This window comes from Oncorhynchus masou, chromosome 5, assembly GCF_036934945.1.
Source record: "Oncorhynchus masou masou isolate Uvic2021 chromosome 5, UVic_Omas_1.1, whole genome shotgun sequence".
Classification (NCBI taxonomy): Eukaryota; Metazoa; Chordata; class Actinopteri; order Salmoniformes; family Salmonidae; genus Oncorhynchus; species Oncorhynchus masou.
Genome location: NC_088216.1, coordinates 81891347 through 81910600, shown reverse-complemented (window position 1 = coordinate 81910600; position 19254 = coordinate 81891347). Strand labels below are relative to the sequence as shown.

Here is a 19254-nt window from a genome sequence, read left to right as displayed (position 1 = left end):
AGGAATTCTAACCTTGAAGAGAGAAATGGAAGTTCAGGTGCTGACTAGGGAGGAATCCTAACCTCGAAGAGAGAAGTTCAGGTGCTGACTAGGGAGGAATCCTAACCTTGAAGAGAGAAGTTCAGGTGCTGACTAGGGAGGAATCCTAACCTTGAAGAGAGAAATGGAAGTCGCGCCACACTACCTCCATTGCATTGTAAGTGAAATACACTCACCCGTGTCACTCAACAGTGAGCAGCTTGTTGTTGCTTCAAACAACAGACAGAGGAGGTGCAGTCCCTCTCTCCGCTGGTAGACTGCACTGTTCCGTCAAACAGACGGCATGTACTGCCTCCAGACTGCAGTCAGGTCTCACACAGCCGACTGTCATCTATTGTCCTATTTCTCTTCTCTTCTCCAATCCCTTCCCCTCATTACTCCACTCTTTAATCCCTTCCCCTCATTACTCCTCTCTTCTCCAATCCCTTCCCCTCATTTCTCCACTCTTCTCCAATCCCTTCCCCTCATGTCTCCTCTCTTCTCCAATCCCTTCCCCTCATGTCTCCTCTCTTCTCAAATCCCTTCCCCTCATTACTCCTCTATTCTCCAATCCCTTCCCCTCATGTCTCCTCTCTTCTCCAAACCCTTCCCCCTCATTACTCCTCTATTCTCAAATCCCTTCCCCTCATGTCTCCTCTCTTCTCCAATCGCTTCCCCTCATTTCTCCTCTCTTAAATCCCTTCCCCTCATTTCTCCTCTCTTAAATTCCTTCTTCCCCTCATTACTCCACTCTTTAATCCCTTTCCCTCATGTCTCCTCTCTTCTCAATCCCTTCCCCTCATGTCTCCTCTCTTCTCAATCCCTTCCCCTCATTACTCCTCTCTTCTCAAATCCCTTCCCCTCATGTCTCCTCTCTTCTCCAATCGCTTCCCCTCATTTCTCCTCTCTTAAATCCCTTCCCCTCATTACTCCACTCTTTAATCCCTTCCCCTCATTACTCCTCTCTTCTCAATCCCTTCCCCTCATTACTCCTCTCTTCTCAAATCCCTTCCCCTCATTACTCCTCTCTTCTCAATCCCGTCCCCCTCATTTCTACTCTCTTTAATCCCTTCCCCTCATTCCTCCTCACTTCTCAATCCCTTCCCCTCATTACTCCTCTCTTCTCAATCCCTTCCCCTCATTACTCCTCTCTTCTCAATCCCTTCCCCTCATTACTCCTCTCTTCTCAATCCCTTCCCTCATTACTCCTCTCTTCTCAATCCCTTCCCCTCATTACTCGTCTCTTCTTCCAATCCCTTCCCCTCATTTCTCCACTCTTCTCCAATCCCTTCCCCTCATGTCTACTCTCTTCTCCAATCCCTTCCCTTCATTACTCCTTTCTTCTCCAATCCCTTCCACTCATTACTCCTCTCTTCTCAATCCCTTCCCCTCATTACTCGTCTCTTCTCCAATCCCTTCCCCTCATTTCTCCACTCTTCTCCAATCCCTTCCCCTCATTAGTCCACTCTTCTCCAATCCCTTCCCCTCATTACTCCTTTCTTCTCCAATCCCTTCCCTTCATTACTCCTTTCTTCTCCAATCCCTTCCACTCATTACTCCTCTCTTCTCAAATCCCTTCCCCTCATTACTCCTCTCTTCTCAATCCCTTCCCCTCATTTCTCCTATCTTTAATTCCTTCTCCTAATTCCCCTCATTTCTCCACTCTTCTCCAATCCCCTCCCCTCATGTCTCCTATCTTCTCCAATCCCTTCCCCTCATGTCTCCTCTCTTCTCAAATCCCTTCCCCTCATGTCTACTCTCTTCTCCAATCCCTTCCCTTCATTACTCCTTTCTTCTCCAATCCCTTCCCCTCATTAGTCCACTCTTCTCCAATCCCTTCCCCTCATTACTCCTCTCTTCTCCAATCCCTTCCCCTCATTACTCCTCTCTTCTACCAATCCCTTCCCCTCATTTCTCCACTCTTCTCCAATCCCTTCCCCTCATGTCTCCTCTCTTCTCCAATCCCTTCCCCTCATGTCTCCTCTCTTCTCAAATCCCTTCCCCTCATTACTCCTCTCTTCTCCAATCCCTTCCCCTCATTTATTTTGTATGATCCTCTCCCATCTTCCCCTCTTCTATTTTCCTCCTCTCTCCTCTTTTCTGTTCTCCCCTCCTCTTTTCTCCCCTCCTCGTACCGTATCCCCACTCACTCCCTGCCTGCCGCCCAATTATTGTGACCATGGCAACTATCTGTGACTATGGCCTGTGGACAGATTTACTATTACCAGGTCACTGCCTTGCAGTGTATCAGTCTTCCCCTCTCCTCTCTATCGCTCTCTCCCTCCAACCCCACCACCACATCTCTTTCTAGGTCTCTGTTCCAATCATCAGCCACTGACTGAGGCGCAAAGCTAAAAAGATAACCATGGCAACCAATTTGAGGCAATTTCAGTAATAATATGAATTAGCCGCTACTAAAATGATCTTGTAAAAAAAAGAAGAAGAGGAAAGGCTTTTTGTCCTTTACAAAAGAAATGCTTTTTACCCTTCTATAATCCGCTCATATTTTTTGTGAAGAATTTTGTTTTGCAGCTGACAATTTTTTGCACACACATCAATTTAAAAATCTTTAAAAATCTGTCGTTCTGCCCCTGAACAAGGCAGTTAACCCACTGTTCCTAGGCCGTCATTGTAAATAAGAATTTGTTCTTAACTGACTTGCCTAGTTAAATAAAGGTAAAATAAAAATAAAAAACATATTTAAAAAAATGTTATGCTTGGTGTCTTGCCTATGTATCCTGGCTTCAACAGTGAACACACACACTGTTACACACATTCAGGTTGTACAGCCTTATTTGCATACACTACCAGTCAAAAGTTTCCGAACACCTCAAATTCAGGTTTTTGTTTATTTTTACTATTTTCTACATTGTAGAATAATAGTGAAGACATCAAAACTATGAAGTAATACATATGGAATCATGTAGTTACCAAAAAAGTGTTAAACAAATCAAAATATATTGATAACAGCTTTGTACACTCTTGGCATTCTCTCAACCAGCTTCAAGAGGTAATCACCTGGAATGCATTTCAATTAAACGGTGTGCCTTCTAAAAGTTAATTTGTGGAATGTCTTTCTTTCTTAATGCGTTTGAACCAATCAGTTGTGTTGTGACAAGATAGGGGTGTTATACAGAAGATTAGAATCAACTAGAATCAACACTCAGATATAACACTGGTGTTAACCCCACTAGAATCAACGCTCAGGTATGTAGAACACCCATGACACTTTTCACCTTTACACCGAGATTTGAACACTTGCAAATTTTCTGTGTACATACACGCATACATATTGTGTGTGTGTGGCATATTGATGCCACACACACACACACACACACACACACACACACACACACACACACACACACACACACACACACACACACACACTCTCCACATACTCTGCTGCCTCTCTGTTTATTATCTATCCTGATTGCCTAGTCACTTTTATCCCTACCTATATGTACATAATTACCTCAACTACCTCGTACCCCTGCACATGGACTCCTTGTATAGAGCCTTGTTATTGTTATCTATTGTGTTCTTATTTTTTATGTTTATTATCTATCCTGCTTGCCTAGTCACCTTCACCCCTACCTACATGTACATAATACCTCAACTACCTTGTCCCGCTGCACATGGACATAAGCATTTCACGGTAAAGTTGTTGTATTCGACACGTGACAAATACAATTATATTTCATTTTTATTGAACTGAAATTACAGTACAACATTTTTTGGGGAAAGAATCTGCAATATGTATAAAACATGATATTTCCTTATTACAATGCAGTCTAAAGAAATCTTGACATTCATTTTTAACAGCCTACGGATCCTATCTTGAACCCAGGCTATCCCTTTTCCTGCCACCATTAGATCCTCATGTGTTTATTGTTGTTGTGGTGCGTGTGTGATCGCTGACTGCTGTTGACTGGGAATCCCCATGTCACCACAGCTCTAGACCATGAGTCATACGACTGCAAAGGAGAAACCAACCCGCTAATCTGTTGTGCGTGCGCGTGTGTGCGTGTGTGTGTGTGAGCTCGGAGAGCTGTTCATGCATGAGGTACCCCTCCCCCTCAACTAGGCCACACTACAGTACAGTACAACACTCATACTCGGACAGCAAACCCTCTCTGAGTTTGCCCATTATCTCTGTTCTTTTGAGACAATATCCTCCCTCCTAGCAAGGACAGTGTATTTGTTCAACCTGCCTGCTATTTACACAGAGAGCCCTATTGGCCAGTGGTTCCTGATGCCGTTTACACAGGAAGTTCTATTGGCCAGTGGTTCCTGATGCCGTTTACACAGGAAGCTCTGTGGACCGACGGTTCCTGCCGTTTAGACCCAATAAAGACTGCAGGAGTAGTGTGGTGAGGATTTACCATTGTGTGATGTTTGGAAACAATGAACATTTTGGTAACATGAACACGGTTTAAATAATATTTTCACTAGAGCACAGGAAACACGGGGAAACACGGGGAAACGGGGGGAACCACAGGGAACAGGGGGAAACACGGGGAACAGGGGGAAACACGGGGAACAGGGAAACACGGGGAACAGGGAAACACAGGGAACATGTAAACTACTGAATCTATGATTTAGACTTTCAGCATCAAAATATCAATAATCTTGATTAAATTCAATTAAGACCAGCAGAAGGATTAATCTGTGTGTGGGTAGTTGGTCTGATAATCTGGATTATCTCAATCAATCTATACCTTCTCCTGACGTTATCAGATATCTGGCCACACACCTGGATCAGAACATTCAGCTGGTGTGCAGACAGTCAAATGAAACATTTACACTGATTTTGGCCTTTTCATCCTTCAAAAAGCACCAGCTGTGAGAGAAGAAGACAGGGAGAGATAGAGAGGAGAGAGGGACAAAAGAGACAGAGAGATAGGAAAGAGAGAGAGAGAGAGAGAGAGAGAGAGGGACAAAAGAGACAGAGAGATAGGAGAGAGAGAGAGAGGAGAGGAGGAGAGGGGAGGAGATCTGGGGGAGAGGAGGAGAGACTGTCTTAATGGATGGAGACTGGATAGAGGTACAGAGTGATGAAGGTGGGAGGAGAGACTGTCTTAACTGGCAGGAGACTGTATAGAGGTACAGAGTGATGAAGGTGGGAGAGGGGAGACGAGGAGAGGAGAGGAGAGGAGAGACTGTCTTAATGGATGGAGGTACAGAGTGATGAAGGTAGTAGAGGAGAGACTGTCTTAATGGATGGAGGTACAGAGTGATGAAGGTAGGAGAGGAGAGACTGTCTTAATGGATGGAGGTACAGAGTGATGAAGGTAGGAGAGGAGAGACTGTCTTAATGGATGGAGGTACAGAGTGATGAAGGTAGTAGAGGAGAGACTGTCTTAATGGATGGAGGTACAGAGTGATGAAGGTGGGAGAGGAGAGACTGTCTTAACTGGCAGGAGTTTGGATGGAGGTACAGAGTGATGAAGGTAGTAGAGGAGAGACTGTCTTAATGGATGGAGGTACAGAGTGATGAAGGTAGGAGAGCAGAGACTGTCTTAATGGATGGAGGTACAGAGTGATGAAGGTAGGAGAGGAGAGACTGTCTTAATGGATGGAGGTACAGAGTGATGAAGGTAGTAGAGGAGAGACTGTCTTAATGGATGGAGGTACAGAGTGATGAAGGTGGGAGAGGAGAGACTGTCTTAATGGATGGAGGTACAGAGTGATGAAGGTAGTAGAGGAGAGACTGTCTTAATGGATGGAGGTACAGAGTGATGAAGGTAGTAGAGGAGAGACTGTCTTAATGGATGGAGGTACAGAGTGATGAAGGTGGGAGAGGAGGGCAGTAAATTACGTGGAATGACATGAGAGACATATAAACAGTTCATGACGGAGGATGGCGGTCGGGGATATGAAAGAGTGACTAAACGGGAAAGGTGGGGCGGGGGGGGGGGGCTGCTAAACACAGAGGGAGCAAAGTGTGATGACAGCAATCCCCCCAGCCAGCCTGGTGTACTTATGGATGGAAACAAAGAGCTGAATTGGCAGTGATTATGTGGAGGGGGAGAGTCGTTTCATAGACAGAGAGACAAGGGTAAGGCTACAACCATCCAGCCCCAAATGAAAACCCTGCAGGGGGTTTCCACAGATCCAGGGTGGTGGGGGGAGCTGGAAGGAAGACAAGGATTGTGGAGGAAACCATGTAGCTCAGATTGTAATGCTAGAAGATCAAGTCGAGATGGTGAAGACACCTATAGGTGGAGGAAATTCATTTTCTCCACATTAATGTAAAACCTGAGGGTGACAGAAACAGACTACCATGTTTCGCTCCCTCTCCGTCCTCTAGGTCACCAAGCTGCTCGTTAGGGCGCACACCTGTTGCCGGCGTTACGCACATAATGACACTCCATCAGCTCCTTGATTACCTGCCCTTTATATGTTTCTCCCTTTGGTTTCTTCCCCAGTCATCCTTGTTTCTGTTTCATGTCGGTGAGGCTGTTCGTGATTCTTGTTTTGTTCATTTATTTATTAAATGTATTGATTCCCTGAATACAGCGTACATCATGACCATTCTTCTAGTTACTCTACTTACAGTACCAGTCAAAAGTTTGGACACACCTACTCATTCAAGGGTTTTTCTTTATGTTTAACTATTTTCTAAATTGTAGAAAAATAGTGATGACATCAAACCTATGAAATAACACATATGGAATCATGTCGTAACCCAAAAAGTGTTAAACAAAAAAATATATTTGAGATTTGAGATTCTTCAAAGTAGCAATCGCCTTGATGACAGCGTTGCACACTCTTGGCATTCTCTCAACCAGCTTCAATAGGTAGTCACCTGGAATGCTTTTCCAACAGTCTTGAAGGAGTTCCCACATATGCTGAGCACTTGTTGGCTGCTTTTCCTTCACCCTGCGGTCCAAATCATCCCAAACCTTCTCAATTGGATTGAGGTCGGGTGATTGTGAAGACCAGGTCGTCTGATGCAGCACTCCATCACTCTCCTTCTTAGTCAAATAGCCCTTACACAGCCTGGAGGTGTGTTGGGTCATTGTCCTGTTGAAAAACAATTGATAGTCCCACTAAGGGCAAACCAGAATGTGATGGTGTGATGGTGTATCGCTGTAGAATGCTGTGGTAGACATGCTGGTTACGTGTGCCTCAAATTCTAAATAAATCACTGACATTGTCACCAGCAAAGCACCCCCACACCATCACACCTCCTCCTTCATGCTTCACATTGGGAACCACATATTGTAATGGAATTCCTCTTCTTCAGAGGAGGAGTAGCAAGGATCAATGTGCAGCGTGGTAAGTGTCCATAATGATATATTTAATAAATCAACAGAACAAAATAACAAAAGTACAAACAAACAACCGAAACAGTCCCGTATGGTGAAAACACTAACACAGGATACAACCACCCACAAAACAAAATAGAAAACAGGCAACCTAAATATGGCTCCCAATCAGAGACAACGACTGACACCTGCCTCTGATTGAGAACCATACTAGGCCAAACACATAGAAATATAACAACAGAACAAAAACATAGAAAAACAACATAGAATGCCCACCCCAACTCACGCCCTGACCAACTAAAATAAAGACATAAAAAAGGAACTAAGGTCAGAACGTGACACACATGCCGAGATCATCCGTTCACCTTCTCTGCGTATCTCATGATAAGGTATCTCATGGTATCTCATGATAAGCTGTAGACCACACTATCTACCAAGAGAGTTTTCATCTATATTCTTCGTAGCTGTTTATTTACCACCAGAACCCGACGCTGGCACTAAGACAGCACTCAATGAGTTGTACACGGCCATAAGCAAACAGGAAAACGCTCATCCAGAAGCGGCTCACCTAGTGGCCGGGGATTTTAATGCAGGGAAACTTAAATCCGTTTTACCTAATATCTACCAACATGATAAATGTGTAACCACAGGGGGAAAAAAACTCTATACCACCTTTACTCCACACACAGAGACGCGTACAGTCTCCCTAGCCCTCCATTTGGCAAATTTGACCACAATTCTATCCTCCTGATTCCTGCTCACAAACAAAAATTAAAGCAGGAAGCACCAGTGACTCGGTCAATAAAAAAGTGTCTTCATTTTCAACCTCCCCCATGTTTCGACAACATTGACGAATACGCTGATTCGGTGTGCGAGTTCATTAGAACGTGCGTTGAAGATGTCGTTCCCATAGCAATGATTAAAACATTCCCAAACCAGAAACCGTGGATTGATGGCAACATTCGCGTGAAACTGAAAGCGCGAACCACTGCTTTTAATCAGGGCAAGGTGACCGGAAACATGACCAATACAAACAGTGCAGCTATTCCCTCCGTAAGGCTATCAAACAAGCTAAGTGTCAGTATAGAGACAAAGTAGAATCTCAATTCAACGGCTCAGACACAAGAGGTATGTGGCAGGGACTAAAGTCAATCACGGATTACAAAAAGAAAACCAGCCCAGTCACGGACCAGGATGTCTTGCTCCCAGGCAGACTAAATAACTTTTTTGCCCGCTTTGAGGACAATACAGTGCCACTGACACGGCCTGCAATGAAAACATGCGGACTCTCCTTCACTGCAGCCGAGGTGAGTAAAACATTTAAACGTGTTAACCCTCGCAAGGCTGCAGGCCCAGACGGCATCCCCAGCCGCGCCCTCAGAGCATGAGCAGACCAGCTGGCTGGTGTGTTTATGGACATATTCAATCAATCCCTATCCCGGTCTGCTGTTCCCACATGCTTCAAGAGGGCCACCATTGTTCCTGTTCCCAAGAAAGCTAAGGTAACTGAGCTAAACGACTACCGCCCCGTAGCACTCACTTCCGTCATCATGAAGCGCTTTGAGAGACTAGTCAAGGACCATCCAGAAGGCGAGGTCAGTACAGGTGCATCAAAGCTGGGACCGAGAGACTGAAAAACAGCTTCTATCTCAAGGCCATCAGACTGTTAAAAAGCCAACACTAACATTGAGTGGCTGCTGCCAACACACTGACACTGACTCAACTCCAGCCACTTTAATAATGGGAATTGATGGGAAATGATGTAAATATATCACTAGCCACTTTAAACAATGCTACCTTATATAATGTTACTTACCCTAAATTATTAATCTCATATGTATACCTATATACTGTACTCTATATCATCTACTGCATCTTTATGTAATACTTGTATCACTAGCCACTTTAACTATGCCACTTTGTTTACATACTCATCTCATATGTATATACTGTACTCGATACCATCTACTGTATCTTGCCTATGCTGCTCTGTACCATCACTCATTCATATATCTTTATGTACATATTATTTATCCCCTTACACTTGTGTGTATAAGACAGTAGTTTTGGAATTGTTAGTTAGATTACTTGTTGGTTATTACTGCATTGTCGGAACTAGAAGCACAAGCATTTCGCTACACTCGCATTAACATCTGCTAACCATGTGTATGTGACAAATAAAATTTGATTTGATTTACCTATATATTCTAGTTCCTCTACCTATATCTCCCTTGTTCCTCTACCTATATCTTCTAGGTCCTCTACCTATATCCTTTAGTGCCTCTACTTATTTCCTCTAGTTCCTGTACCTATATCTCCCTTGTTCCTTTACCTATGACCTCTAGGTCCTCTACCTATATCCTCTTGGTCCTCAACCAATATTCTCTAGTTCTTCTACCTATATCCTCCGGTTCCTCTACCTATGTCCCAGGAGCCTCAGTAGAAATCATTACACAAAACATACTGTGCATCTTTTGTTTGTTATAAATATAATTAATCAGATTTCCAAAAATACAATCCATCCTAATATTCCTAAATGAGATGTTGCCAAAGTATAACAATGTATCTGCAGTAAATGCAATATAAAGTCAATGATTTGTATAAAATGCCTACCTGCACTTCACAGCTAAATGGAAAACAGAAGAATCCACTGCAACATGCCTACCATTCCCCTCCTTCTCTCCTCACATCAGCAGCTAAACTGTATCTTCTGCTCCTTGTCCCTCTGGTGTCTCTTGGATTACCTGAACTAGTCTGAAATGCACCTTGACACTCTGGTGTCTTTTGGATTACATGAACCAGTCTGAAATGCACCTTGACACTCTGGTGTCTCTTGGATTACATGAACCAGTCTGAAATGCACCTTGACACTCTGGTGTCTCTTGGATTACCTGAACCAGTCTGAAATGCACCTTGACACTCTGGTGTCTCTTGGATTACCTGAACCAGTCTGAAATGCACCTTGACACTCTGGTGTCTCTTGGATTACCTGAACCAGTCTGAAATGCACCTTGACACTCTGGTGTCTCTTGGATTACCTGAACCAGTCTGAAATGCACCTTGACACTCTGGTGTCTCTTGGATTACCTGAACCAGTCTGAAATGCACCTTGACACTCTGGTGTCTCTTGGATTACCTGAACTAGTCTGAAATGCACCTTGACACTCTGGTGTCTCTTGGATTACATTAACCAGTCTGAAATGCACCTTGACACTCTGGTGTCTCTTGGATTACCTGAACCAGTCTGAAATGCACCTTGACACTCTGGTGTCTCTTGGATTACATTAACCAGTCTGAAATGCACCTTGACACTCTGGTGTCTCTTGGATTACCTGAACTAGTCTGAAATGCACCTTGACACTCTGGTGTCTCTTGGATTACATTAACCAGTCTGAAATGCACCTTGACACTCTGGTGTCTCTTGGATTACCTGAACCAGTCTGAAATGCACCTTGACACTCTGGTGTCTCTTGGATTACATTAACCAGTCTGAAATGCACCTTGACACTCTGGTGTCTCTTGGATTACCTGAACCAGTCTGAAATGCACCTTGACACTCTGGTGTCTCTTGGATTACCTGAACCAGTCTGAAATGCACCTTGACACTCTGGTGTCTCTTGGATTACATGAACCAGTCTGAAATGCACCTTGACACTCTGGTGTCTCTTGGATTACCTGAACTAGTCTGAAATGCACCTTGACACTCTGGTGTCTCTTGGATTACATTAACCAGTCTGAAATGCACCTTGACACTCTGGTGTCTCTTGGATTACCTGAACCAGTCTGAAATGCACCTTGACACTCTGGTGTCTCTTGGATTACCTGAACTAGTCTGAAATGCACCTTGACACTCTGGTGTCTCTTGGATTACATTAACCAGTCTGAAATGCACCTTGACACTCTGGTGTCTCTTGGATTACCTGAACCAGTCTGAAATGCACCTTGACACTCTGGTGTCTCTTGGATTACATGAACCAGTCCAAACTAACATTACATGTGTTAAAGGGCTCACCTTTAGATGTGGCCTCCCATGACATGGGGCCTCCCCTCTGTACCCGGGGCTTCCCATTAGATGGGGCCTCCCCTCCGTACCCGGGAGTGGCAGACGGAGGCTGAGAAGGCCAAAGTACCAGTAGGTCAGGTCCCTGTGCCTACCTTCCTAGTTTGCAGCCCCGCAGACACACAGGCAGCTGCTGCTCGCCAGACCAGACCTGGGTTAAAATAGTAGTTGATAGGTTTCAGATACTTGTTAGTGTTTGTTTTAGCATGCCTTGAGCTGCCAGATGAACAAGGTTTGTGGTTTGCATTTTTCAGACTTTTGGCAACAGGTAAACTCTATCAAGGGCAGGTAAAGTATTTGAAATGATTTCAAATAGCATTTGAACCCAAGTCTGGCTGCTAGCGGCTGCATTGCACCCTGGGGCTGTACTTGTGTTCCATTGCCCCGCCACATGAGAGACCATGCTGTTTAAACAGAACAGGAGTGAGATCAGAAAGCAATCAGTGGTGAGCTACGGTGACACAGGGAGGCCCCGGGGTGAGCAGGGAGAGATGGAAGGAGGGGGGCATCTGGTATTTATGAAGAAACGGTAGTAGTAGTCCTGTATTGAGGGTTTCTGTCAAATACGAATAGCTACATAATTATAATTAACCAAGCTAATTCAGTGTTTTGTTGTACGTTGTCCTCTGTAGCTCAGAGGAGAGCATGATGCTTGCAACGGCAGGATAGTGGGTTCGATTCCCGGGACCACCCATAAGTAAAATGTATGACGCGTGACTGTAAGTCGCTTTGGACAAAAGCGTCTGCTAAATGACATACATCGGTAGGCTTCATACAGTAGGATGGGTAGGCTTCATACAGTAGGATGGGTAGGCTTCATACAGTAGGATGGGTAGGCTTCATGCAGTAGGATGGGTAGGCTTCATACAGTAGGATGGGTAGGCTTCATACAGTAGGATGGGTAGGCTTCATACAGTAGGATGGGTAGGCTTCATACAGTAGGATGGGTAGGTTTCATACAGTAGGATGGATAGGCTTCATACAGTAGGATTGGTAGGCTTCATACAGTAGGATGGGTAGGCTTCATGCAGTAGGATGGGTAGGCTTCATACAGTAGGATGGGTAGGCTTCATACAGTAGGATGGGTAGGCTTCATACAGTAGGATGGGTAGGCTTCATGCAGTAGGATGGGTAGGCTTCATGCAGTAGGATGGGTAGGCTTCATACAGTAGGATGGGTAGGCTTCATGCAGTAGGATGGGTAGGCTTCATGCAGTAGGATGGGTAGGCTTCATACAGTAGGATGGGTAGGCTTCATACAGTAGGATGGGTAGGCTTCATACAGTAGGATGGGTAGGCTTCATACAGTAGGATGGGTAGGCTTCATACAGTAGGATTGGTAGGCTTCATACAGTAGGATTGGTAGGCTTCATACAGTAGGATCGGTACGCTTTATACAGTAGGATCGGTAGGCTTCATACAGTAGGATTGGTAGGCTTCATACAGTAGGATCGGTAGGCTTCATACAGTAGGATCGGTGGGCTTCATACAGTAGAATCGGTAGTCTTCATACAGTAGGATCGGTAGGCTTCATACAGTCAGATCGGTAGGCTTCATACAGTAGGATCGGTAGGCTTCATACAGTCGGATCGGTAGGCTTCATACAGTAGGATTGGTAGGCTTCATACAGCAGGATTGGTACGCTTCATACAGTAGGATCGGTATGCTTCATACAGTAGGATCGGTAGGCTTCATACAGTAGGATCGGTAGGCTTCATACAGTAGTATCGGTAGACTTCATACAGTAGTATCGGTAGGCTTCATACAGTAGGATCGGTAGGCTTCATACAGTAGTATTGGTAGGCTTCATACAGTAGGATTGGTAGGCTTCATACAGTAGGATCGGTAGGCTTCATACAGTAGGATCGGTAGGCTTCATACAGTAGGATTGGTGGGCTTCATACAGTAGGATTGGTGGGCTTCATACAGTAGGATTGGTAGGCTTCATACAGTAGGATCGGTAGGCTTCACACATTAGGATTGGTAGGCTTCATACAGTAGGATTGGTAGGCTTCATACAGTAGGATTGGTAGGCTTCATACAGTAGGATCGGTAGGCTTCATACAGTAGGATCGGTAGGCTTCATACAGTAGGATCGGTAGGCTTCATACAGTAGGATTGGTAGGCTTCATACAGTAGGATATGTCCAAAGACAAGCAGGAAACGTGCAGATATTGTTACTGGCACATGACATCATATGTTGTTCCTGGAGAGACAAACCAATCCTTGAATATGTGAGTGAGTGTGTGTGTGTGTGTCTGACACATCAGTCCAGGAATCAATAGTTGTGTCTGTTCCACTGGGGATGTGTGACTGTGGCTATTACAGTGTGTCTGGTGTCTGATGATAAGAGCTTGAGTTTTACTGAGTGTGATTGTGAAGCCCACAATAGACGTTAATGACATCCAGGAGTGGCTATGGCTAGCTGGCTGGGGGATGGGGGACGACACACTGGCACACCGACAGAGAGAGAGAGAGAGACACACTGGCACACCGACAGAGAGAGAGAGACACACACACTCGCACACCGACAGAGAGAGAGAGAGACACACACACTCGCACACCGACAGAGAGAGAGAGAGAGACACACACTCGCACACATATATGCTCGCTCGCACAAACACACCATACATAACACACACTGGCACACCGACAGAGAGAGAGAGAGAGACACACTGGCACACCGACAGAGAGAGAAAGACACACACACACTGGCACACCGACAGAGAGAGAGAGAGAGATACACACACTCGCACACCGACAGAGAGAGAGAGAGACACACACTCGCACACCGAGAGAGAGAGAGAGAGACACACACTCGCACACATATATGCTCGCTCGCACAAACACACCATACATAACATACACACAGCACACACACACACCATACATAACACACATACACACAGCACACACACACCATACATAACACACACACAGCACACACACACACCATACATAGCACACACACACCATACATAGCACACACACCATACATAACACACACAGACACAGCAAACACACACACACCATACATGACACACACACACCATACATAACACACACACACCATACATAACACACACACACACACAGCAAACACACACACACCATACATGACACACACACACCATACATGACACACACACACCATACATAACACACACACACACAGCAAACACACACACACACCATACATGACACACACACACCATACATAACACACACACACCATACATAACACACACACACCATACATAACACCCACACACCATACATAACACACACACACCATACATGACACACACACACCATACATGACACACACACACCATACATGACACACACACACAATCAAACGTTTTCAAAGTCAAAAAGCGTTTTTTACTCATTCAACCTGATCGACTCTTTACTAAGGTAGTGTAAGCTACAAGCACTCTCCAGTCCAGAGCGCCGCTAGCTTCAATTAAATCGAAGGGTTTCCTGCCTGTATCCATCCAGAGAACATCACAAAGACTGAGCACTGAACAAAAACCTTTTCAGAGTTTCTGAATGTAGTCAATTTGGAGACAAGATGGTGCATTTCAATGAATCATTCATAGTGAGGGTGTCCTAAATGGTATCTATACCCTTTTATAATGCAGCACTACATATGACCAGAGCCCTATGGGTCCTGGTCTAATGTAGTGCACTATATAGGGAATAGGGTGCTATTTGGAATTGCAGCCAGTGAAGAGAGGACGGTGAGTGTTATGTTAATAAAAACAGAGCTTATGCTAGGTAGATGTAATGGGGGGGGGAACTGGTAGATGTAATGATGATGTAGCGGCTAATATTAGGCACTAAAATAAGGTATTTAATGGGGGGGGGCATTGGTAGGCTAAAAGGTTTGAGTGAAATAATTGCTAAGGGGTTACAGACAGCAATAGCCTGCGATGGGAAACAATACATGTAACATGTACTCATCTACTTACTGCATTATTTCATGTCTGTCCTATGTCAGACTTGCCTCTTCAAAATGATTACAGTCATTTTTCTATTTTTTAAATGTTTTTATTCCACCTTTATTTAACCAGGTAGGCTAGTTGAGAACAAGTTCTCATTTACAACTGCGACCTGGCCAAGATAGAGCAAAGCAATTCGACACATTCAACAACACAGAGTTACACATCGAGTAAACAAAACATACAGTCAATTATACAGTAGAAGAAAAGAAAACAACAAAGTCTATATACAGTGAAATAGATGTAAATATATTGGATGTGAGCCGGCAGGCAGCTTCACCTCTCCTAGTTATACACGCCGGGGTTGTGTTCAGTAGGGCTTACCATAGCATAAGTTCCTAGTTATACACGCCGGGGTTGTGTTCAGTAGGGCTTACCATAGCATAAATCTGTGTTCTTAGTGGTCAAGTTTCAGGATATTCCTCCCTGTTTCACTCGGTTTCAAAACGTTTTCTCTCTACTGAATATGACCCAAGGCAGAAGTGCTTGGGGCCCGGGGAGAGTTGATATGGCGGCGCTTCTCACACACACATTCAAGTTTAATGAGAACAAAACGGTTGTACATGATCTACTGTGTCTGTGACTGCTGCTGTACTCACGACAAGGAGACATTAGCCATGAGTCACACACACACACACCAGACACACACACACCAGACACACACACACACACACCAGACACACACACACCAGACACACACACACCAGACACACACACAACACACACACACACACCAGACACACACACACCAGACACACACACCAGACACACACACACCAGACACACACACCAGACACACACACACCAGACACATACACACCAGACACATACACACCAGACACACACACCAGACACACACACACCAGACACACACACCAGACACACACACACACCAGACACACACACACCAGACACACACACACCAGACACATACACACCAGACACACACACACCAGACACACACACACGAGACACACACACACCAGACACACACACCAGACACACACACACCAGACACATACACACCAGACACACACACACCAGACACATACACACCAGACACACACACCAGACACACACACACCAGACACACACACACCAGACACATACACACCAGACACACACACCAGACACACACACACCAGACACATACACACCAGACACACACACACCAGACACACACACCAGACACATACACACCAGACACACACACCCCAGGCTCTAGAGCTCCACTGCTGGATGAAGTGATGTGTGATATCCATTGATTATTTCCCATTGCCACTAGCATGACGATCAATTGTTTCATGAACAGTTCACAGACTGACTTGTAGTTCAAGTAATCATTGAAGAAGTCCATACTTCCATACAGATCTAACTATGTTGTGTATTTCAATCATTTGCAGGTTAATTCCTATTATTTACAATTCTAAATGCAAAGGTTTCAATTCAGATATGTCTGAACAGTCTATGAAACAGTTTGTGTTGGAGTCAGTCTAGGAGGCCTTCCCAGTTTACCCTCAGGGATTCCCTCAGTGGTAACTGTGTTTTCAGTAGCGCCTCAGTAACGGTCACTGTCCACTGCTCTGTGGTGCTGACGTTCAGTTGCCAAACATCGCTGAACGTTGTCAAACGTTGCAGATAGAAACGCCACAAATAGAGCCGACATCATTCATTGGTCTACATGCCCGAGAGGCGTGTTTGTTCTACATTAGATATTTATATCTGAACGTGCCCCAGAACTGCGAAAAATATCTGCTGTCCGTGGTGCTGAATTGATCATCTCCGCTATTTGGTTCTTTGTTTACAAGACATAAAATAAATAAAATAAAATTGTATTTGTCACATGCACCAAATAGAACAGGTGTAGAACTCACCGTGAAATGCTTACTTACAAGCCCTGAAACAACAATGCAGTTCAGGAAAGAGTTAATAAATGATTTACTAAATAAACTAAAGTAAAAATAAAAATATCATTAAACAAAATGTAACACAAGAAACGTACATAACAATAAAGAGGCTCAATACAGGGTGTTACGGTACAGAGTCAATGTGGAGGCTATATACAGGGTGTTACGGTACTGAGTCAATGTGGAGGCTATATACAGGGTGTTACGGTACTGAGTCAATATGGAGGCTATATACAGGGTGTTACAGTACCGAGTCATATGGAGGCTATATACAGGGTGTTACGGTACAGAGTCAATATGGAGGCTATATACAGGGTGTTACGGTGCTGAGTCAATGTGGAGGCTATATACAGGGTGTTACGGTACTGAGTCAATATGGAGGCTATATACAGGGTGTTACGGTACTGAGTCAATGTGGAGGCTATATACAGGGTTTTACGGTACTGAGTCAATATGGAGGCTATATACAGGGTGTTACGGTACTGAGTAAATATTGAGGCTATATACAGGGTGTTACGGTACTGAGTCAATATGGAGGCTATATACAGGGTGTTACGGTACTGAGTCAATATGGAGGCTATATACAGGGTGTTACGGTACTGAGTCAATATGGAGGCTATATACAGGGTGTTACGGTACTGAGTCAATATGGAGGCTATATACAGGGTGTTACGGTACTGAGTCAATATGGAGGCTATATACAGGGTGTTACGGTACTGAGTCAATATGGAGGCTATATACAGGGTGTTACGGTACTGAGTCAATATGGAGGCTATATACAGGGTGTTACGGTACTGAGTCAATATGGAGGCTATATACAGGGTGTTACGGTACTGAGTCAATATGGAGGCTATATACAGGGTGTTACGGTACTGAGTCAATGTGGAGGCTATATACAGGGTGTTACGGTACTGAGTCAATATGGAGGCTATATACAGGGGGTACAGGTACCGAGTCAATGTGGAGTCTATATACAGGGTGTTACAGTACCGAGTCATGTGGAGGCTATATACAGGGGGTACAGGTACCTAGTCAATGTGGAGGCAATAAACAGGGGTACAGATACCGAGTCAATATGGAAGCTATATACAGGGTGTTACAGTACCGAGTCATGTGGAGGCTATATACAGGGTGTTACGGTACAGAGTCAATGTGGAGGCTATATACAGGGTGTTACAGTACTGAGTCAATGTGGAGGCTATATACAGGGTGTTACGGTACCAAGTCAATGTGGAGGCTATACACAGGGTGTTACGGTACCTAGTCAAATCAAATCAAATTTATTTATATAGCCCTTCGTACATCAGCTGATATCTCAAAGTGCTGTACAGAAACCCAGAAACCCAGTAGAGGGATATCTTCAACCACCAACTTACCATCCTGAGACAAGGCTGAGTATAGCCCACAAAGATCTCCGCCACGGTACAACCCAAGGGGGGGCGCCAACCCAGACAGGATGACCACATCAGTGAATCAACCCACTCAGGTGATGCACCCCTTCCAGGGACGGCATGAGAGAGCCCCAGTAAGCCAGTGACTCAGCCCCTGTAATAGGGTTAGAGGCAGAGAATCCCAGTGGAAAGAGGGAAACCGGCCAGACAGAGACAACAAGGGTGGTTCGTTGCTCCAGAGCCTTTCCGTTCGCCTTCCCACTCCTGGGCCACTCCTGAGTCAATGTGGAGGCTATATACAGGGTGTTACGGTACTGAGTCAATATGGAGGCTATACACAGGGGTTACGGTACCTAGTCAATGTGAAGGCTATATACAGGGGGTACCGGTACCGAGTCAATGTGGAGGCTATATACAAGGGATACCGGTACCGAGTCAATGTGGAGGCTATATACAGGGGGTACCGGTACCGAGTCAAGGTGGAGGCGATATACAGGATGTTACAGGTACCGAGTCAATGCAGAGGCTATATACAGGGGGTACCAGTACCGAGTCAACGGGGAGGCTGTATACAGGGTATTATGGTACCGAGTCAATGTGG

General features: G+C 44.8%; 1 protein-coding gene across 1 annotated transcript in view; it reads left to right on the top strand.

Annotated features, from left to right (window-relative positions):
- LOC135530036 (octapeptide-repeat protein T2-like) overlaps window positions 1-19254 on the top strand; it is a 45935-nt gene that overhangs the window by 19340 nt on the left and 7341 nt on the right. The window contains exon 4 of the mRNA XM_064958433.1: window positions 4946-5065. Coding sequence (XP_064814505.1) covers window positions 4946-5065 — 120 coding nt within the window. The remainder of the gene's footprint in view (window positions 1-4945; window positions 5066-19254) is intronic.